This window comes from Heptranchias perlo, chromosome 10 (assembly GCF_035084215.1).
Source record: "Heptranchias perlo isolate sHepPer1 chromosome 10, sHepPer1.hap1, whole genome shotgun sequence".
Classification (NCBI taxonomy): Eukaryota; Metazoa; Chordata; class Chondrichthyes; order Hexanchiformes; family Hexanchidae; genus Heptranchias; species Heptranchias perlo.
In genome coordinates this window covers 83,350,241-83,373,227 of record NC_090334.1, presented here as the reverse complement: position 1 = coordinate 83,373,227, position 22,987 = coordinate 83,350,241, and the positions used below count along the sequence as shown (strand labels likewise).

Genomic DNA, 22,987 nt, shown 5'->3' with positions numbered 1-22,987 from the left:
CCGATTGGCCTACTCCTGCTCCTATTTCTTATGTTCTTATGTTCTCTCCTCTGAGGTCACTGGCCTCCTCACCTCCCTTAACCCCTCCCTCCATATAAACTGCCCTACCCATATTCACGGCCACCCCCTCCACCTTGCCATCTCACATGGCCTCTCTACTCCCATCGTGTCAATCACGGATAAGGCCGTCTCTGATCACTTCCTGTAGCCCTCTCCACCCACATCCCCCTCCCCCTCCCAAAGCCACGTCCTTCTGTGTCTGCCCTGGACCACATAAAGCATCCTGCTCTCCTCTGTCAAAACTGCTCTCTATTCCAGCATCATCCTGAAATGCAAAGATAACCACCGGCTTGCCCACTCACTTAACCTGTCTATATCCCTTTGCAGACTCTTTGTGGCCTCCTCACAGCTTACTTTCCCACCTAGCTTTGTATCGTCAGCAAACTTGGATACATTACACTCGGTCCCTTCATCTAAGGCCATTTGAGGATTGGGAGCAGTTTCGCATTCAGCAAAAAAGGGCCAAGAGATTGATTAAGAGGGGAAAAATAGAGTAAACTTGCAAGGAACATAAAAGTGGACTGTAAAAGCTTCTACAAGTATGTAAAAAGAAAAAGATTAGTGAAGATAAATGTAGGTCCCTTACAGTCAGAAACGGGAGAATTTATAATGGGGAACAGGGAAATGGCAGAGCAATTAAACAAATACTTTGGTTCTGTCTTCACGGAAGAGGACACAAATAACTTCCCAGAAATGCGAGGGAACCAAGGGACTAGTGAGAAGGAGGAATTAAAGGAAATTAGCATTAGTAAAAAAAATAGTGCTGGAGAAATTAATGGGACTGAAAGCCAATAAATCCCCAGGGCCTGATAATCTGCATCCCAGAGTACTAAAAGAGGTAGCCATGGAAATAGTGGATGCATTAGTTGTCATCTTCCAAAATTCTATAGATTATGGAACAGTTCCTGCAGATTGGAGGGTGGCAAATGTAATCCCACTATTTAAAAAAGGAGGGAGAGAGAAAACAGGGAACAACAGACCAGTTAGCCTAACATCAGTAGTAGGGAAAATGCTAGAGTCCATTATAAAGGATGTGATAACAGGACACTTAGAAAATATCAACGGGATTAGGCAAAGTCAACATGGATTTATGAAAGGGAAATCATGTTTGACAAACCTACTGGAGTTTTTTGAGGATGTAACTGGTAGAATAGATAAGGGAGAACCAGTGGATGTGGTTTATTTGGAGTTTCAGAAGGCCTTTGATAAAGTCCCACATAAGAGGTTAGTGTGCAAAATTAAAGCACATGGGATTGGGGGTAATATACTGGCATGGATTGAAAATTGGTTAACAGACAGGAAACAGAGAGTAGGAATAAATGGGTCTTTTTCGGGGTGGCAGGTGGTGACTAGTGGGGTACCGCAGGGATCAGTGCTTGGGCCCCAGCTAGTCACAGTATTTATCAATGATTTGGATGAGGGAACCAAATGTAATATTTCCAAGTTTGCTGACGACATAAAACTAGGTGGAATCGTGAATTGTGAGGAGGATGCAAAGAGGCTTCAAGGTGATTTAGACAAGTTGAGTGAGTGGGCAAATACATGGCAGATGCAGTATAATATGGATAAATGTGAAGTTATCCACTTCAGAAGGAAAAACAGAAGGGCAGAGTATTATTTAAAATGGTGATAGATTGGGAAATGTTGATGTACAAAGGGACCTGGGTGTCCTTGTACACCAGTCACTGAAAGCAAACATACAGGTGCAGCAAGCAGTTAGGAAGGTAAATGATATGTTGGCCTTCATTGCAAGAGGATTTGAGTATGGGAGCAAGGATGTCTTACTGCAGTTATACAGGGCCTTGGTGAGACTACACCTGGAGTATTGTGTGCAGTTTTGGTCTCCTTATCTAAGAAAGAATATACTTGCCATAGAGGGAGTGCAGCGAAGGTTCACCAGACTGATCCCTGGGATGGCAGGATTGTCATATGAGGAGAGATTGGGTCGACTCGGCCTGTATTCACTCGAGTTTAGAAGAATGAGGTGGGATATCATTGAAACATATAAAATTCTGACAAGGCTAGACAGACTGAATGCAAGGAGGATATTTCCCCTGGCTGGGGGGGGGTCCAGAACTAGGGGTCACAGTCTCAGGATACAGGGTAGGACATTTAGGACTGAGATGAGGAGAAATTTCTTCACTCTGAGGGTGGTGAACCTGTGGAATTCTTTACCACAGAAGGCTGTGGAGGCCAAGTCACTGAATATATTTAAGAAGGAGACAGATAGATTTCTAGACACAAAAGGCATCAAGGGGAATGGGGAGAGAGCGGGAATATGGTATCGAGATAGAGGATCAGCCATGATCATAATGAATGGCGGAGCAGGCTCGAAGGGCCGAATGGCCTACTCCTGCTCCTATTTTCTATGTTTCTATGTAAGTCATTAATAAAGATTATAAATAGCTGAGGCTCAAGCTCGATCCCTACGGCACCCCACTCGTTACAGCCTGCCAACCTGAAAGTGACCCATTTATCCCTACTCTCTGTTTTCTGTCCATTAACCAATCCTCTATCCATGCTAATATGTTACCTCCAACCCCATGAGCCCTTATCTTGTGTAACAACCTCTCATGTGGCACCTTATCAAATGCCTTTTGAAAATCCAAATATATTACATCCACTGGCTCCCCTTTATCTACCCTGCTAGTTACACCCTCAAAAAACTCTAATAAATTTGTCAAACACAATTTCCCTTTTATAAAACCATGTTAACTCTGCCTAATCATATTATGATTTTCTAAGTGCCCTGTTACCACTTCCTTAATAATGAATTCCAGCATTTTCCCGACGACCGATGTCAGGCTAAGTGGCCTGAAGTTCCCTGTTTTCCCTCTCCCTCCCTTCTTGAATAGAGGGGTTACATTTGCTATCTTCCAATCCACTGAGACTGTTCCAGAATCTAGAGAATTTTGGAAGATCGTAACCAATGCATCTACTATCTCTGCAGCCACTTCTTTTAGAACCCTCGGGTGTAGTCCATGGGATTTGCCGGCTTTTAGTCCCATTAGTTTATCCAGTACTTTTTCTCTCATGATATTAATTGTTTTAAGTTCCTCACTCTCATTTACCCCTTGGTTCCCCACTATTTTTGGCATACTTTTTATGTCTTCTACCATGAAGACAGATGCAAAATATTTGTTTTACACATCTGCCATTTCCTGATTCCCCATTATAATTTCTCCTGTCTCAGCCTCTAAGGGACCAATGTTTACTTTTGCTACTCTCTTCCTTTTTACATACTGGTAGAAGCTCTTACAATTTGTTTTTATATTTCTTGCTAGTTTACTTCCATATTCTATTTTCTCCCTTTTTATCAATTTTTTGGTCGTCCTTTGATGGTTTCTAAAACTTTCCCAACCAGGCTTTTACTCTTCTTGGTAACATTACAGGCCTCTTCTTTCAATCTAATACTCTCCTTAAACTGTTGAAAAAAAAAATACTCTCCTTAACTTCTTTAGTTAGCCACGGGTGGATCACTTTTCCCATGGAGTTTTTATTTTTCAATGGAATGTATATTTGTTGAGAATATTAAAATATTTCTTTAAATGTTTGCCATTGCTTTTCAGCTGTCAAACCCATTAATTTAATTTCCCAATCAACCTTTGACAACTCGCCCCTCATACCTTTATTTGAGTTTAAGACCCTAGTTTCTGACTTAAGTACGTCACTCTCAAACTCAATGTGAAATTCTATCATATTATGATCACTCTTTCCCAGAGGTTCTAGGTTCTTTTACTGTGAGATTATTAATTAACCCCTATCTCATTACCCAATACAAGATCTAAAATAGCCTGTTCCCTGGTTGGTTCCAAGATGTATTGCTCTAGGAAACCGTCTCGAATAAATTCCATGAACTCGTCCTCCAAACTACCTTTGCCAATTTGATTTGCCCAGTCTATAAGAAGATTAAAGTCCCCCACGATTACTGCATTACCTTTGTTACAAGCTCCTATTATTTCATGATTAATACTCTGTCCAACGGTATAGCTACTATTAGGGGGCCTAGAAACTACTCCCACCAGTGTTTTCTGTCCCTTGTTATTTCTTATTTCCACCCATACTGATTCTATTTCCTGATCCTCTGAGCCAAGATCCTTTCTCACCACTGTCCTTATCTCATCCTTTATTATTAGGGCTACACCCCCCTCCTTTTCCATTCTGCCTGTCTTTTCTAAATGTCATGTAACCTGGAATATTTAGTTCCCAACCTTGGTCATTTTGCAACCATGTCTCTGTAATGGCTATTAGATCAAACCCATTAATCTCTATTTGTGCAATTAATTCATCTATCTTGTCATGAATGCTCCGTGCATTTAGAGTCTTTAATTTTGACTTTTTACCATTTTTTTCCTGCTTTGACCTTACTTGCTGACGCTCTATTATTGGTAAACTCTCTGTCCCTTCATGCCACACTCTGCTTATCTTTACCCAAATCACTACACTGCTCTGTTCTGAACTTTTCTCATTAGATTTCTAAATTTCCCCTCACATGACCCCTTCCCCCCCCCCACCCCCTTTTTTTAGTTTAAAGATGTTTCTCCAAACTGAAGGGCCTTATTGCACCCCTCCTGCAAAACTGACATCTGGAAGTTATTGAGAAATGAAAACAGAAAAAACCCCGAAAAGGTTATTAATATTTGGGGTTATGGGCCCTGCACTGGGGCAGGATTGTTGCACAGGGTCAGCCCCGATAACCAGGGGTGGGGGCGGGGCTTATGGCACGCGGGGGGCGGGGCTGGCTACAGAGGGGGGGCGGGGCTGGGCTGCAGAGGGGGGCGGGGCTGGGCTGCAGCGGGGGGCGGAGTTTGGCCGCGCGCGGGCGGGTGCGCTGCCCCGCCCCCCTCTCTCGCGCTCCTGTCGTCTCTCGGCGCCGGCTCTGGGGCTCGGGACAGCGACGGACGCAGAGATGGAAGCTTCGGTCCTGAGCGGCAATAAACTGGCGGCGTAAGTGCGAACCGGGACCGGGGGAGGGTGGTGAGGTAAAGGGAGAGAGAATCAGAGCGCGCGATCAGCCCGGACTTTCCCCGCCAGCAGTTTTACCTCAGCGGAAAGTTCAAATCGCGCACGCGCTTGGCTTTTCCTACTTCCGTCTCTTTTACTCCCCCCCCGCCCCCGTCGCCGCATGGCGGGTGTTTCGGGTCTTTCACCGCGCCGCGGGTGGCTGACAGCGACAGCGTCTCGCCCGCAGTTAGTGTTCCTTCCTCCCCCCCACCCCCGGAGGGGGACAGGCCGTCACGTGTTGCATGCACCCCCCCCCCAGGGGGACAGGCCGTCACGTGTTGCATGCACCCCCCCCCCCCAGGGGGACAGGCCGTCACGTGTTGCATGCACCCCGTTGCCTGCCACGTGCTGCTCCCTGCTCCCTGCCCCCGGGTTAGGCACCTGCAGTTGTTTTTCCTCCTCTTCCCCCCCCCCCGTGCACATCTGGTCTTAAGTGCAGAAAGAACTTGCATTTCTGTTGCGCTTTTCACATCCTCTGAACATCCCATGATGCCGTTATGCAGCTTTAATGAATGACCTCTGAAATGCCCTCACTGTTGTAAAGAAAAACCTGGCAGCTAATTTGTGTATATTAAGATTCCACAAACCAGCAAAGGAGTGATTGTTGTTGGTTGAGGAAGGAACATTGTCCCAGAGACCTACAGAACTCCCTGAACAGTGCCACGGGATCCATGAGAACAGGCAGACAGGGCCTTGGTTTGAAGGCACCTCTGACCGTGCAGGACCCCCTCATCACTGCACTGAAGAGTCAGCCTGGATTCTGTGTATGAGTCCTGGAGGGGGGCTTAAACCCACAATGTTCTGATGCAGAGGTGAGAGAGCTACCACTGAGACAAGCTGACAATTATTATGAGAGTTTGCAGCTCAAATTTGGAGGCAATGCAAAAATCCCCTATAAACATTGATAGGAATATAGGAACAGGAGTAGGCCATTCAGCCCCTCGAGCCTGCTCCGCTATTTGATAAGATCATGGCTGATCTGTGATCTAACTCCATATACCTGCCTTTGGTTGGCAAAAAGCTATCTATCACAGATTTAAATTTAGCAATTGAGCTCGCATCAATTGCCATTTGCGGAAGAGAGTTCCAAACTTCCACCACCCTTTGTGTGTAGAAATATTTTCTAATCTCACTCCTGAAAGGTCTGGCTCTAATTTTTAGACTGTGCCCCCTACTCCTAGAATCCCCAACCAGTGGAAATAGGGTGGATAGAGAGAAACTATCCATTCCCCTTAATATCTTATAAACTTCGATCAGATTAACCCTTAACCTTCTAAACTCTAGAGAATACAACCCCAATTTTTGTAATCTCTCCTCGTAACTTAACCCTTGAAGTCCGGGTATCATTCTAGTAAACCTACGCTGCACTCCCTCCAAGGCCAATATGTCTTTCCGAAGGTGCGGTGCCCAGAACTGCTCACAGTACTCCAGGTGCGGTCTAACCAGGGTTTTGTATAGCTGCAGCATAACTTCTGCCCCCTTGTACTCTAGTCCTCTAGATATAAAGGCCAGCATTCCATTAGCCTTATTGATTATTTTCTGCACCTGTTCATGACACTTCAATGATCTATGTACCTGAACCCCTAAGTCCCTTTGGACATCCACTGTTTTTAACTTTTTACCATTTAGAAAGTATCCTGTTCTATCCTTTTTTGATCCAAAGTGGATGACCTCACATTTGCCTACATTGAATTCCATTTGCCACAGTTTTGCCCATTCACCTAATCTATCAATATCCCTTTGTAATTTTATGTTTTCATCGACACTGCTTACAATGCCACCAATCTTTGTGTCATCGGCAAACTTAGATATGAGACTTTCTATGCCTTCACCTAAGTCATTAATAAATATTGTGAATAATTGAAGCCCCAAGACAGATCCCTGCGGGACTCCACTAGTCACATCCTGACAATGTGAGTACCTTCCCATTATCCCTACTCTCTGTCGCCTTTCGCTCAGCCAACTTCCTAACCAAGTCCGTTCTTTTCCCTCGATTCCATGGGCTTCTATCTTAGCTAACAGTCTCTTATGTGGGACTTTATCAAATGCCTTCTGGAAGTCCATATAAATAACATTCATTGACATTCCCCTGTCCACTACTTTAGTCACCTCTTCAAAAAATTCAATCAGGTTTGTCAGGCACGACCTACCTTTCACAAATCCATGCTGGCTCTCCCTGATTAACTGAAAATTCTCGAGGTGTTCAGTCACCCTATCCTTAACTATAGACTCCAGCATTTTCCCCGCAACAGATGTTAGGCTAACTGGTCTATAATTCCCTGGTTTCCCTCTCCTTTCTTAAAAAGCGGAGTGACATGTGCAATTTTCCAATCTAGAGGGACAGTTCCTGAATCTAGAGAACTTTGAAAGATTATAGTTAGGGCATCCGCAATGTGCTCACCGACTTCCTTTAAAACCCTGGAATGAAAACCATCTGGTCCTGGGGATTTGTCACTCTTTAGTGCTATTATTTTCTTCATTACTGTTGTCTTACATATGTTAATTTTATTGAGTCCCTGTCCCCGATTCAATATTAGTTTTCTTGGGATTTCCAGCAGAGGTCGGGACGAGTTGATTTGTTACCACTGAAAATGCAGGATTTTCACCACCTCAATGAGACTTTTAAAGAAAATTTACAAAAGTCAGGCAGCAAATCGTGTTACAAGCTGTCAGTACAAATTGGTGGGACTTATTGCAAGTATACTGTCAAAATCACTGCTCTAATCACGGAAGCTGGTGCTAACGGGGGGTGCAGATGGCGCTGGGGTTGTCACGGTGCAGTTTGTGCCTTCAGAGCAGAGCACCAAGATTGAACACTGATTTGGAAAAAAGTTGTGTTAGTTTGATGAATGGTTGGCACTCTTCTCTCAACTATTTTGAAGTAAATTGGCTGAGTGGTTTAAAGCTGAGGATCCCTCGCTCACCTGCCTTATGACCGAGCTTTGCGCGCGGCCTGTGACACGTTGACATGTTCAGTCTTGCTCGTCCTATTACCTTTTCTCCACAACAACTTGCAATTATACAGCGTCTTTAACGTAGTGAAATGTCCCTAGGCGCTTCACAGAAGTGTTTTCAGACAAAATTTGTCACTGAGCCTCTTAAGGAGATATTAGGATAGGTGTCCTAGGCCCAACCATCTTCAGCTGCTTCATCAATGACCTTCCCTCCATCATAAGGTCAGAAATGGGGATGTTCGCTGATGACTGCACAGTGTTCAGTTCCATTCGCAACCCCTCAGATAATGAAGCAGTCCGAGCCTGCATGCAGCAAGACCTGGACAACATCCAGGATTGGGCTCATAAGTGGCAAGTAACATTCGCGTCAGATAAGTGCCAGGCAATGACCATCTCCAACAAGAGAGAGTCTAACCACCTCCCCTTGACATTCAACGACATTACCATCGCCGAATCCCCCACCATCAACATCCTGGGGGTCACCATGGACCAGAAACTTATCTGGACCAGCCATATAAATACTGTGGCTACGAGAGCAGGTCAGAGGCTGGGTATTCTGCGGCGAGTGACTCACCTCCTGACTCCCCAAAGCCTTTCCACCATCTACAAGGCACAAGTCAGGAGTGTGATGGAATACTCTCCACTTACCTGGATGAGTGCAGCTCCAACAACACTCAAGAAGCTCGACACCATCCAAGATAAAGCAGCCCGCTTGATTGGCACCCCATCCACCACCCTAAACATTCACTCCCTTCACCACCGGCGCACTGTGGCTGCAGTGTGCACCATCCACAGGATGCACTGCAGCAACTCGCCAAGGCTTCTTCGACAGGACCTCCCAAACCCGTGACCTCTACCACCTAGAAGGACAAGAGCAGCAGGCGCATGGGAACAACACCACCTGCACGATCCCCTCCAAGTCACACACCATCCCGACTTGGAAATATATCGCTGTTCCTTCATTGTCGCTGGGTCAAAATCCTGGAACTCCCTTCCTAACAGCACTGTGGGAGAACCGTCACCACACGGACTGCAGCGGTTCAAGAAGGCGGCTCACCACCACCTTCTCGAGGGCAATTAGGGATGGGCAATAAATGCCGGCCTTGCCAGCGACGCCCACATCCCGTGAACGAATTTAAAAAAAGGTGGTCAAAGAGGTAGGTTTTAAGGAGCATCGTAAAGGAGAGAGAGGCGGAGAGGTTTAGGGATGGAATTCCAGAGCTTAGGGCCTAGGCAGCTGAAGGCACAACCTCTATTGATGGAGCGATTAAAATCGGTGATGCACAAGAGGCCAGAATTGGCCTCTGAAATGCCGGAGGTTGTAGGGCCGGAGGAGGTTAAAGGGATAGGGAGGGGAGAGGCCATGAAGGGATTTGAACACGGATAAGAATTTTAAGATCGAGGCATTGCCAGTCTGGGAGCCAATGTAGATCCGTGAGCACAGGGGTGATGGATGAACGGGACTTGGTGCGAGTTAGGATAAGGGCAGCAGAGTTTTGGATGAGCTCAAGTTTACGGAGGGTGCAAGGAGGGAAGCTTTACACTGAGATGTAGATAAAGGCCCATTGTGCAGGGCATCACTAAGATTAATAAGGAAGTCAAATAATTCCAGGGAGTACTGATAGATGACTCCATAGTGCACATCTGATGTGCATTCCCCCTACCATTGGTGCCTGTGCATTCAGAAATTTAGGTCCCGTTCTCTGGAATTCCTTCCACCTAACTCTGCTTTAAAACCCACCTGTTTGACCCGCTCCTAATCTCTACTTTGGTTCAGCTTCTGTTTTCTCTCTGCCTTTTGTGAAGTATCTTTTAGGATATTTTTCTACATTGTATAAGTGCAAGTTGTTCCACAATCTGCAATGTCGTGAACAGCCTGTTAATTTGTTTTAGTTGCAGGAGAAATGTTGGCCAGGGCACCAGGAGAGTTCTGCTCTTCTTTAATGCTGTGGGATCTTTTAACGTCCACTTGAATAGACCTCTGTTTAACTTCTCATCTGAAGGCTCATACAGTCCCCACCACTTACACTGTCCCCGCTTATCCCGGACAGCTGCCTATATCAGACAAATGGCACTGACCATTTACCCTTTACCATATATGTCAATTTGAACGTGCCGCTTAAACTGTATTAAATGGGCCTGCTATTTTGGGCAGTCTGAGCAGCTGTTCGGTCACCTTCTGTCCGCCCCTGTCTACTGCCGTTCACCCTGCAGCACTGTTCACGGTTCAGGAACTTTGACATTGATCAGAGCAGGGCTGTTTAATTTATATTTTTAATGTAGTTCCATGGATTGGAATTAAGACTGCGAAGTCTGTACTGCAGTTTAAAAATGAACACCCAATCCAAACTTACACATGCCTTGGCTCTCGCAGGATGGAGAACCGTGAACTATTGTATTTGGCTCAACCAAACATTCCCTTCAGCGCTTCCCAGGAAAATAATATTTTATTTTGTTGAGTTACTTGATTGATTAGACAGTCAGTGAAGAAAACAACTGGCCATCATGTACTCGAGAACCCTTGACACTTTTGCACGAGCTTTGGAAGGAGGCAAGTACTCTTTTGAACCAAAGTACTCTTTTTAAGTTTCTCGGTTACAGCATCCACTGCGTGTAGCGGGCAAATTGCGTTGACACACACCACGCCCGCTGTAAACGGTGGGGACTGTACCTCCATTAGCCCAGGACTCTCAGCCCAGATTATGTGCCAGGAGTTGATTTTGAACCTGTATCCTTCTGAGGCAGCGGCAAGAATGCTGCTGGCTGAACCAAACCGACAGATTTGCACCTCACATGGAAACTGAGCAGAGAGAAGGTTCACTAGATCCATTCCTGGGATGAGAGGGTTGTCCATTGAGGCAAGGTTGAGTAGAATGGGCTGATGCTGTCAGGAATTTAGAAGAATGAGAGGTGATCTAATGAAACATATAGGATTCTGAGGGGGCTTGACAGGCTAGATGCTGAGAGGTTCTTTCCTCTGGCTGGAGAGTCTAGAACTAGAGGGCATAGTCACAGGACAAGGGGTCGACCATTTAAGACAAAGATGAGGAGCAACTCCTTCACTCAGACGGTTGTGAATCTTTGGAATTCTCGACCCCAGAAGGCTGTGGACGTTCAGTCGTTGAGTATATTCAAGGCTGAGATCGATAGATTTTTGGACTCGAGGTGAATCAGGGGATATGGGGTGGGAAAGTGGAGTTGAGGCCAAAGACCAGCCATGATCTTATTGAATGGCGGAGCAGGCTCGAGGGGCCACATGGCCTACTCCTGCTCCTATTTCTTATGTTCTCACCAATGCAAGTTGTTATGTTTCTCCAAACTGAAGGGCCTTATTGCACCCCTCCCGCTGCTTGGTGACTCTGCAAAACTGACATCTGGAAGTTATTGTGAAATGAAAACAGAAAGTGGGTCAGCATCTGAAAAGGTTATTAATATTTGGGGTTATGGGCCCTGCACTGGGGCAGGTTCATTGCACAGGGTCAGCCCCGATAACCAGGGGTGGGGGGGCGGGGCTGGCTGCAGAGGGGGGGGCGGAGCGTACCGCCCGCTGGGCGGGGCTGGCTGCAGAGGTTGGGGCGGAGCGTACCGCCCGCTGGGCGGGGCTGGCTGCAGAGGGGGGGGGGCGGAGCGTACCGCCCGCTGGGCGGGGCTGGCTGCAGAGGGGGGGGCGGAGCGTACCGCCCGCTGGGCGGGGCTGGCTGCAGAGGGGGGGGGGCGGAGCGTACCGCCCGCTGGGCGGGGCTGGCTGCAGAGGGGGAGGGGGGGCGGAGCGTACCGCCCGCTGGGCGGGGCTGGCTGCAGAGGGGGGGGGCGGAGCGTACCGCCCGCTGGGCGGGGCTGGCTGCAGAGGGGGAGGGGGGGCGGAGCGTACCGCGCGCTGGGCGGGGCTGGCTGCAGAGGTTGGGGCGGGGATTGGCCGAGCACAGGGAAGGCGGGGTTTGGCCGCGCGCGGGCGGGTGCGCTGCCCCGCCCCCCTCTCTCGCGCTCCTGTTGTCTCTCGGCGCCGGCTCTGGGGCTCGGGACAGCGACGGACGCAGAGATGGAAGCTTTGGTCCTGAGCGGCAATAAACTGGCGGCGTAAGTGCGAACCGGGACCGGGGGAGGGTGGTGAGGTAAAGGGAGAGAGAATCAGAGCGCGCGATCAGCCCGGACTTTCCCCGCCAGCAGTTTTACCTCAGCGGAAAGTTGAAACCGCGCGCGCGCTTGGCTTTTCCGACTTTCGTCTCTTTTTTTTCCTCGCCTCATGGCGGGTGACTGACAGCGACAGGCTCTCCCGCGCAGTTTTTGTACCTTACCCCCCCGGGGGGGGGGGCACGCTGTCACGTGCTGCATACACACACACACACCCCCCCCCAGGATAGGCTGTCATATTGTGCATGCACCCCCCCCCCGGGGGGACAGTCTGTCGCGTGTTGCATGCACCCCACCCCCTCGGGGGACAGTCTGTCGCGTGTTGCATGCACCCCACCCCCTCGGGGGACAGGCTGTCGCGTGTTGCATGCACCCCGCTGTCGCCTGCCGCATGCTCCTCCCCGCCACCGGGATGGGCCCTTGCCTACTGCAGTTGTTTTTCCTCCTCTTTCTCCCCCCCCCCCCCCCTCGGTGCACATCTGGTCTTAAGTGCAGCAGCTGTATTAGAAAGAACTTGCATTTCTGTTGCGCTTTTCACATCCTCTGAACATCCCATGATGCCGTTATGCAGCCTTAATGAATGACCTCTGAAATGCCCTCACTGTTGTAAAAAAAAACCTGGCAGCTAATTTGTGTATATTAAGATTCCACAAACCAGCAAAGGAGTGACTGTTGTTGGTTGAGGAAGGAACATTGTCCCAGAGACCTACAGAACTCCCTGAACAGTGCCACGGGATCCATGAGAACAGGCAGACAGGGCCTTGGTTTGAAGGCACTTTGGCCAGTGCAGCACCCCCTCATCACTGCACTGAAGAATCAGCCTGGATTCTGTATACGAGTCCTGGAGGGGGGCTTAAACCCACAATGTTCTGATGCAGAGGTGAGAGAGCTACCACTGAGACAAGCTGACAATTATTATGAGAGTTTGCAGCTCAAACTTGGACACAATGCAAAAATCCCCTATAAACATTGATAGGTAGGGACGAGTTGATTTGTTACCACTGAAAATGCAGGATTTTCACCACCTCAATGAGACTTTTAAAGAAAATTTACAAAAGTCAGGCAGCAAATCGTGTTACAAGCTGTCAGTACAAATTGGTGGGATTTGTTGCAAGTATACTGTCAAAATCACTGCTCTAATCACGGAAGCTGGTGCTAACGGGGGGTGCAGATGGTGCTGGGGTTGTCACGGTGCAGTTTGTGCCTTCAGAGCAGAGCACCAGATTTGGAAAAAAGTTGTGTTAGTTTGATGAATGGTTGGCACTCTTCTCTCAACTATTTTGAAGTAAATTGGCTGAGTGGTTTAAAGCTGAGGATCCCTCGCTCACCTGCCTTATGACCGAGCTTTGCGCGCGGCCTGTGACATGTTGACATGTTCAGTCATGCTCGTCCTGTTACTTTTTCTCCACAACAACAAATTGCAATTATACAGCGTTAAAGGGATAGGGAGGGGAGAGGCCATGGAGGGATTTGAACACAAGGATAAGAATTTTAAAATCGAGGCATTGCCGGACCGCGAGCCAATGTAGGTCCGTGAGCACAGGGGTGATGGGCGAACAGGGCTTGGTGCGAGTTAGGATACGGGCAGCAGAGTTTTGGATGAGTTCAAGTTTACGGAGGGTGCAAGGTGGGAGGCCTTGCGCTGAGAAATAAAGGACGATTGTGCGGGGCACCGCTAAGAATAAGGAAGACAAATAATTCCAGAGAGTGCCGATAGGTGACTCCATAGTGCACATCTTTTGTGTGTTCCTGCCTCCCTTCCCCCAACCATTGGTGCCTGTGCGTGCAGACATGTAGATCCTGTTCTGTGGAATTCCAGAGGGCAGGAAAGTGGAGTTGAGGTCGAAGATCAGCCATGATCTTATTGTAAACAATTTTACAACACCAAGTTATCGTCCAGCAATTTTATTTTAAATTCACAAGCTTTCGGAGGCTTCCTCCTTCCTCAGGTAAATGTTGATACGTAGATACTGTTTCTTTGGGGAAAAAAGTGGAATGCAATTTATTTTTGATGCAGCACGAATACTCAGCATCATGGAATAAGGCCGTAAGTTCAATCCTCCTCATAAGAACGTAAGAAATAGGAGGAGTAGGCCACATGGCCCCCGGAGCCTGCACATTTACAAACATTTACCTGAGGAAGGAGGAAGCCTCCGAAAGCTTGTGAATTTAAAATAAAATTGCTGGACTATAACTTGGTGTTGTAAAATTGTTTACAATTGTCAACCCCAGTCCATCACCGGCATCTCCACATCATGATCTTATTGAATGGAGGTGCAGGCTCCGGGGGCCATGTGGCCTACTCCTCCTATTTCTTACGTTCTTATGAGGAGGATTGAACTTACGGCCTTATTCCATGATGCTGAGTATTCGTGCTGCATCAAAAATAAATTGCATTCCACTTTTTTCCCCAAAGAAACAGTATCTACGAAAAAGTAGTAACATTCTACTGGGCATTATTCTAGGTGGAGTGGATACTTGCAGGGGAGCAATACCTGCCTTGGCTCATTGGGTAGCACTCTCGCCTCTGAATCAGAAGGTTGCGGATTTATGCCCCACTGCAGAGACTTGAGTACATAATCCAGGCTGACACTGGGCAAGTGCTACGCTGTTGAAGGTGCCGTCCTTTGGATGAGACTTTAAACCGAGGCCCCCTCTTAGTTGGACGTAAAAGATCCCACGGCACTATTCGAAGAAGAGGCGTTCTCCCGGTGTCTTGGCTAATGCTTATCCCTCAACCAACATCACCCAAACAGATTTATCTCATTGCTATCTGTGGGACCTTGCTGTGCGCAAATTGGCTGCTACATTGCCTACATTACAACAGTGACTACGCTTCAGAAGTAATTAATTGGCTGTAAAGCGCTTTGGGACATCCTGAGGTCGTAAAAGGGGCTATATAAATGAACGTTCGTTCTCAGGATATCCAGTTGGTCTGTGCTGACTTAGCTGAAGTGGTGCTAGATGAGGGCGAGCTTGTCTGTGATAACTCCCATTGTTGAACATCTAACCGGTACTCAATCTAAGCTTGCGCGTGAAGAATGAGCACATGGACGAGGCACTGGAGAGCAACATGGAACTGTACCCCGGCAACAGTCCATGCCTTAGAGAGAGGAGGAGAGAACATTGTATGCGAGAGATTCTAAAATGCCTGCACAGAGCTGAAGTGATTTTATGGACATTGATTGAACTTTGAAATTTGTTTTCCTCTCTTTATCTTTAAGTCATCTTTATTGTGCTGGTGTTGATTTTTATATGACTTGCTAAGCTTTAATGTGCTTTTTCTTAAACATCTTGGGGTATTGCTTTTGAAGATAATGATGTTTTACTTCTGTCTGTTGGACTTGCTGTTTATTTCATTTATCTGCTAAATTTGGCCTGAGCTGGGCAACTTGTACATACTTGTATGTACACAAATCTTTGAAGGTGGCAGGACAAGTTGAGAAGGCTGTTTAAAATACAGCATATAGGATCCTTGGCTTTATTAATAGAGGCATAGAGTACAAAAGTAAGAAAGTTATGCTAAACCTTTATAAAACACTGGTTTAGGCATGTGCTGGAGTATTGTGGCCAATTCTGGGCACCACACTTTAGGATGGATGTCAAGGCCTTAGAGAGGATGCAGAGGAGATTTACTAGAATGGAACCAGAGATGAGGGACTTCAGTTATGTGGAGAGACTATAGAAGCTGGGGTTGTTCCCCTTAGGCAGAGAAGGTTATGGGGAGATTTGATAGAGGTGTTCAAAATCATGAGTTTTGACACAGTAAATAAGTAGAAACGGTTTCCAGTGGCAGAAGGGTCGGTAACCCGAGGACACAGATTTAAGGTAATCGTCAAAAGAACTGGATGTGACAGGAGAAAACATTTTTTTACGCAGCGAGTTGTTATGATCTGGAATGCACTGCTTGAAAGGGTGGTGGAAACAGATTCAGTGGTAACTTTGAAAAGGGAATTGGATAAATACTTGAATGGGAAAAAATTTGCAGGGTGATGGAGAAAGAGCTGGAGAATGGGACAAATTGGATAGCTCTACCAAAGAGGTAGCGTCTGCCAAATGGCCTATCATTCTATGATTCTATGAACTTGCCTTCTACGTATTGGTCTGTCCTCCTAGAGGAACAAACCAGGCGAAGTACCTATGTTTTTTAAAAAAGTACTTCACTCAGCCCGATTAGTGTCCTAGAACCTGACAGTTTTAGGTCTTAACTTTTAAGACTGTGCCGTTACCCCCACACCCAAAACTCTGCCCTTTTCATGGAGAATTTTAGCTATGAGGAAAGATTGAATAGGCTTGGGTGATTTAATTGCAGTGTACAAAATTATGAGGGGCCTAGATAGAGTGGATAGGAAGGACCTATTTCCCTTAGCAGAGAGGTCAATAACCAGAGGGCATAGATTTAAAGTGATTGGTAGAAGGATTAGAGGGGACCTGAGGAAAGATTTTTTCACCCAGAGGATGGTGAGGGTCTGGAACTCACTGCCTGAAAGGGTGGTAGAGGCAGAAATGCTCAACTCATTTAAAAAGTACCTGGACGTGCACCTGAAATGCTGTAACCTACAGGGCTACGGACCAAGTGCTGGAAAGTGGGATTAGGCTGGGTGGCCCATTTTCGGCCGGCGCGGACACGATGGGCCGAATGGCCTCCTTCTGTGCCTTAAATTTTCTATGATTCATCAAGCACAGGATGCCAAGAATCTGATGAAATGCAAAGCGGGGACAAAAAGAATATTATAGAAAATATAAAGGACAATAACAAAGGAAAGAAAGAACTTGCATTTATGTAGCCCTTTTCACGGCCTCAGGATGTCCCAAAGTGTTTTACAGCCCAATTAAGTGCTTTTCAAGTGTAGCCACTGCTGTAATGTAGCAAAGGCAGCAGCCAATTTGCACACAGCAAGGTCCCACAAATAGCAATGTGATAATGACCAGATCATCTCTTTTTGACTTTGGTTGAGGGCTAAATATTGGCCAGTCACCGGGGAGAACTTGCCTGCCCTGCATCGAAATAGTGCCATGGGATCTTTTACATCCACCTGAAAGATCAGATGGGGCCTTGGTTTAACGTCTCATCTGGATGACGGATGAACACGTTGTTCATATTAAGTATATATCTGGAGCCAGATTAACGCTGGACCGTGTACCAATGAGGAGTACAAGGAAGTGGCAGACTTGCCGCATCATTATTTTGTGACTGTTTTGACCATTGAAGAGGGTGAGGCGATGGATGAGTTCAGAGAAGAGTGTAAGGGAGAGAACGATAACTTGGAATTGCGCCTTTATCATAGAAAAACTACCCAAAGCGCTTCACAGAAGCGTAATCCAAAAATGGACGCCGAGACAAAGAGTGGGTTATTAGGAGGGGTGACCTAACGCTTGCTCATAGAGGTGGGTTTTAAGGTAGGTCTGAAAGAAGTAGAGGGAGTTGGAGAGGCAGATGGAATTAGGGATGGAATTCCAGAGTGTGGAGCCTTAAGCAGCTGAAGATACAGCCAACAATGCTACGGTGCAGGGGAGGGGAGATGCACAAGAGACCAGTCAGAGGTATGGAGAGTTTTTTTGGGAGGGTGGAGGAGATTTATGGAGTTGGGCAGGGGTGAGACCATGAAGGAACTTATGGCGTTGAGGGACCAGGAGCCATTGTAGGTTAGCGAGGACAGGGGTGATTGGCAAACGGGACATGGCACAGAATAGAATAAGTTTTGGATTAGCTGAAATTTAGGTCGGAGGATGGGAGGCTGGCCTGGGGAGTTTGGGGGCGACAAAGGCATGGAAGAGGGTTTGTGGCAGATAGGAATATTCAAGTCTAGAAGTGACAACGGCATAGATGGTGGTTGCAGTGATTTAAATAGGCAGAGTTGAATGGAGGGGGGGGGGGCAATCCAGACAGGTTCCCTTTGGTTTGGGTTAGCACTAGTTTTGGGTCATGTGAAATGGTGGGCGTTGCTACGTGAGGATGGAGTCACTAGCTGGTTTGTGAAATAATTTTTTACTTTTGAATTTTTTATTTGTGCCAGTTTGGTACTGATGAAGGCACAGCTTACCCATAGTGCTTAGCAAGAGTGAAACTGCTCTATAATGAGTATGGGTAAACTCCACCATTACTAGTATAAAATTAACTCTTCTTGAACTTGTATCGGTAGCAGGAATACCACGTAGCTACTAAAGTGTTCGGTGATGTGCGATGCTGACTGCAGTGTGTTTTGCCTGGCATGCATTGATGGCAATTGTGTGTCATGGCTGAATTACAGTTATGACTAGACATTAGTGTGCCCAGGATGGTAGAGCAAGTTCATGGCTGAAGATATGGGATTGGGTTGCAACTTGGATATCATGTTTTAAGGTGGAATGTCTAGAGTGGCGGGGGGTGGTGGTTGGTTATGGTAGTAATGCATTAGCTCAGGTCTGTACCAATGAGGGGAGGTACAAATTTAAATACCAGTGCTAGCCTTTCAAGGGTAGGGTGTGCTTTCTGGGCCTCCATCCTGCAAGAGATGCGTCTCTTTTGTGTTGGGACAAGCCATACAGCAGCAATTTTATTAAGCCAAAAGTTGATCATTAGCTAGGATTATCTTATGACCTGACCTGTTGACGTGGTTATTGCTTAATGTTTGTTCAAGGTCACCTGACTGGCGATCGAATGAGTATGGTGTGACCTTACTCTGTCTCTCAAAAGTCCCGCCTCCCCTGCAGATGAGGCTTAAATCATTCAAGCATTGCACCTTTGTGTGTGGGATAGGAGTGGTAATGATCACAGTATAGGTTTCCACCCAGCCTAATCCCACTTTCCAGCACTTGGTCTGTAGCCCTGTAAGTCACGGCACTTCAGGTGCACGTCCAGGTACTTTTTAAATGAGTTGAGCATTTCTGCGTCTACCACCCTTTCAGGCAGTGAGTTCCAGACCCCCACCACCCTCTGGGTGAAAAAATTGAAACATACAAAATTCTTACAGGGCTCGACAGGGTAGATGCAAGGAGAATGTTTCCCCTGGCTGGGGAGTCTAGAACCAGGGGGTCACAGTCTCAGAATAAGGAGTAGGCCATTTAGGACTGAGATGAGGAGAAATTTTTTCACTGAGGGTGGTGAATCTTTGGAATTCTCTACCCAGAGGGCTATGGAGGCTCAGTCATGGAGTACATTAAAAACAGAGATCGATAGATTTCTAGAGATTAAAGGCATCAAGGGATATAGGGATGGTGCAGGAAAATGGCATTGAGGTAGAAGATGAGCCATGATCTTGTTGAATGGCGGAGCAGGCTCGAGGGGCTGGATGGCCTACTCCTACTTCTTATGTTCTTATTTTACCCAACTTCTCTTCAGAGAACTTCTCTCATCCCACAGAGAGATCTCGAGAGACAAAGTGCCTATTCTGTACGTGGGGGTGTCTCCACAGCATCAGGCAGCCCGCTCCTTGTTTTCCAGCAATTTAAGTATAAAATGGACAGAAATAGACGCAAGATAGTTCTAAAACCAAATCAGAAAATTTAATCATATAATTTGTTTATTTTCAGGTCACAAGTGCAGTGACGTTCTATTAATTCTGTATTTTATTTAGTAAGCTTTGTTTGTTCCCCTCCTTCAAAGACAGTGGAATTCCATGCACTCTTTCTCCGTCTCTAGTTTTCTCCTTCCTGATCCTGAAGGTACTGATTCTTGCTGGGGTGCAGTTCCGTGGGCAGTAGCCAGCTCTGTGGTGTTTCACCCACGTGACCATGCACATGAGAGCTTAGAGAGTGCAGTCCTTGACTGACTTCAGCCAACTTGGCACAAAGCAGCGATCAAACCTGGAACTTTCTTGGGCTGTGAAGCTCATTACTACACTGGTGAATTGAAAAGTTAGAGTTAGGCATTTCTAATGGAGCTCTGTTCAAACAGAATTGCCTAAAATGGCTGCTTTTCTTGTGATCCCATTAGGAGGCTTTTTCTGTGTTTGAAGAGTTGGAATTGTGATGAAAGGGGAAATAAATTGCCTGCCGTTTCCGAATGTTATAAAGGGACATTCCTGTACTCTTTACTCTCTCACCTTTTGCTACGTGTAAGGAAGCAGACATTTGTGTAGAACTTCACCAGTGTGACACCATGAGTGGGGAGCCCTGCCCTCACCCCCTCCCCCCGTTGCTCTTCATCTCAAAGGAGAGGGAGTTCAGCATGAAATACCATCTCATGGACTGGTTCTATACGAGCGGTAACCTCGTTAGGCTGTCGTGGGACAGGTTAGATTTACCCTACTGATGATATATTGTAGCAGTAGTAATTCTGTTCGGTACGGGAGGAACTGCAGGTTCAGACATTTGGTGTATGTGCTTGGCTGAGGAGCCAATAGTGGGATTATGACTGGCCGCCTCTAAGTCAGAATCCCCCCTCCCACCCCCGCAAACGTAACAATACTCTAGTGCCACGGATCACCAGTTGGCCTGGGATAGCCAACTGGATTCAAGGTAATTGGCAAAAGAACCAGAGGGGAGATAAGGAGAAATTTTTTTACTCAGCAAGTTGTTATGATCTGGAATGCGCTGCCTGAATAGGCGGTGGAAGCAGATTCAATAGTAACTTTCAAAAAGGAATTGGATAAATAAGACCGTAAGAGATAGGAGCAGGAGTAGGCCATTCGGCCCTTCAAGCCTGCTCCGCCATTTAATGAGATCATGGCTGATCTGATTTTTACCTCAACTCCACTTTCCCGCCTGTTCCCCATATCCCTTGACTCCCTTGCTGATCAAAAATTTGTCTAACTCAGCCTTGAATGTATTCAATGACTCAGCCTCCACAGCTTTTTGGGGTAAAGAATTCCAAAGATTCACAACCCTCTGGGAGCAGAAATTCCTCCTCATTTCCGTCTTAAACGGGCAACCCCTTATTCTGAGACTATGTCCCCTAGTTTTAGATTCCCCCATGAGGGGTAACATCCTCTCAGCATCTACCCTATCGAGCCCCCTCAGAATCTTGTATGTTTCAATAAGATCTCCTCTCATTCTTCTAAACTACAATGAGTATAGACCCAACCTGTTCAATCTTTCCTCATAAGACAACCCTTCCATACCCAGAATCAACATAGTGAACCTTCTCTGAACCACCTCCAATGCAAGTATGTCCTTCCTTAAATAAGGGCACCAGAACTGTATGCAGTACTCCAGGTGTGGTCTCACCAGCGCCCTGTACAGTTGTAGCATGATTTCCCTGCTTTTATACTCCATCCCCCTAGAAATAAAGGCCAATATTCCGTTTGCCTTCCGGATTACCTGCTGCACCTGTAAGTTGACTTTTTGTGCTTCTTGAAAAGGAAGAATTTGCAGGACTACGGGGAAAGCGCAGGAGAATTAGACTAATTGGATAGCTCTTTCAAAGAGCCGGCACGGACACGATGGGCTGAATGGCCTCCTGTGCTTTAAGATTCTATGATTCTATAACTACCGGTAACGTTTAGGACAATAATCAGTTTCAGCAGATTATATTTTCCTCTCATATCAGAAAGAGTCAGATGAGGGAAGCAAATATCACTTTACAAAATTTCCTCTCCTGTTTCCCTTTTCCTCTTTTTAATACAAAATATCTCCGAATGGAGATGTTTATTTTATTGCTAGCCTGTTAAAGTTCAACCATAAGTGCAGCTGTAATAGAGGAATTTGGACCTATTCCTGGTTGGGTGGCCTTGACAGTGCAAAAACTTCATTAAAAGACAAAGTAATTCTCATGGCTTCTGGCCTATACTTCAATTTTCCTTGTACCCTAATCAATCTTGTGATAGTTGGCTGAAGGATTTGTGTGGAAGGGAGGGAGGGGGTGGGGGCGGGGGCGGGGGGGGCAAGGAGGAGAGGGAACACATCTGAAAATTGTAACTGAATTCACAAGTTCACCAAGCAAACAAGTAATGCTATCACTGTTCCAACAAGCACCACAGGGCAGTACACTCTAGTCTTCGGGCTGAATATTGGCACATTTTGTTGTTTTACTTCTGGTGTTGTTCTCTGCCATTTCATTTGGAAACGTAGAAGGGTGGCTCACTCATTCTCTCTCACTGACCCCCTTAGCTGGGGCTCCAGGCTGGCTGGCATGTTTTCCTACCTCTTAAACCCTTTGAAGAATTTGGGTTCAGTAAGGACTTCAGCAACTGTTGTGTCCGGAGCTAAAACTTCATCGTAAGAATTGCAAAGTTTATACAAGCTTTTTGTTTTGCTTTGAATCCTGTAGCAAAGAGCTCAGCGTTTAAACCTGTCAAGTGAGTGACTGAATGATCCTCTCCTTCCTCTCCGCAGCCAAGTCAGGGAACGATTGAAGAATGAAGTGATTCAGATGAAGGAACGGGTTCCTGGCTTTCGGCCTGGGCTCGCCATTCTGCAGGTGAGTACCACATCTTGATCGCTTGGAAGAGAGAGATAGAGAGAAATGGTTTTTCTCTTGTCTGTTTCAATATTCCAGATTTGTTTTGAATTGGTTTTGACATATATGGCAGAGTACACTAAATGCACCAGCTCTTAAGTCGTACTGTAAAACTCAAGACAACTGCTACGTTTCAGTTGCCGATAAAACTGTCAAAGTTCAACCTGAGGAAAGGACTCTTCGAAAAGGAGCAAAACTTCAAGTCAGTACAAATTAGGAGTATGTTAATGGGAGAGCGAACAGCTGTGATCAAACAGAGTCAGCTGAAAAGAAAGAATGAGCTGGGATGGCAGGGTGTTTTATTGAAACGTAGCCCACAGTCCTTGCAGTGAATTGAGCTGCAGTTCCCCACTCTTCCCATTGGGCAGCTGTGTGGGCGTGTTTATTCCGTCATGGGCACATTCGACATTACATGCAACCATTAATTTGATGCAACACTATTGTGAATAAGCTGCGCGGT

The 22,987-nt window shown here is 46.5% G+C and overlaps 1 protein-coding gene across 4 annotated transcripts in view; it reads left to right on the top strand.

The window, feature by feature from the left end:
• The first annotated feature begins 4,906 nt into the window (after positions 1 to 4,906).
• Positions 4,907 to 22,987, top strand: part of mthfd1b (methylenetetrahydrofolate dehydrogenase (NADP+ dependent) 1b) — a 101,627-nt gene continuing 83,546 nt past the window's right edge. For 2 of the 4 annotated variants that reach the window (XM_067992107.1, XM_067992108.1), the window contains exons 1-2: positions 22,186 to 22,286; positions 22,404 to 22,488. In XM_067992107.1, coding sequence (XP_067848208.1) covers positions 22,201 to 22,286; positions 22,404 to 22,488 — 171 coding nt within the window. In that variant the 5' untranslated portion in view covers positions 22,186 to 22,200. Of the gene's footprint in view, positions 5,008 to 11,986; positions 12,096 to 22,185; positions 22,287 to 22,403; positions 22,489 to 22,987 lie in introns of those variants that run through there. The other 2 variants (XM_067992110.1, XM_067992109.1) reach the window with 2 other exon arrangements.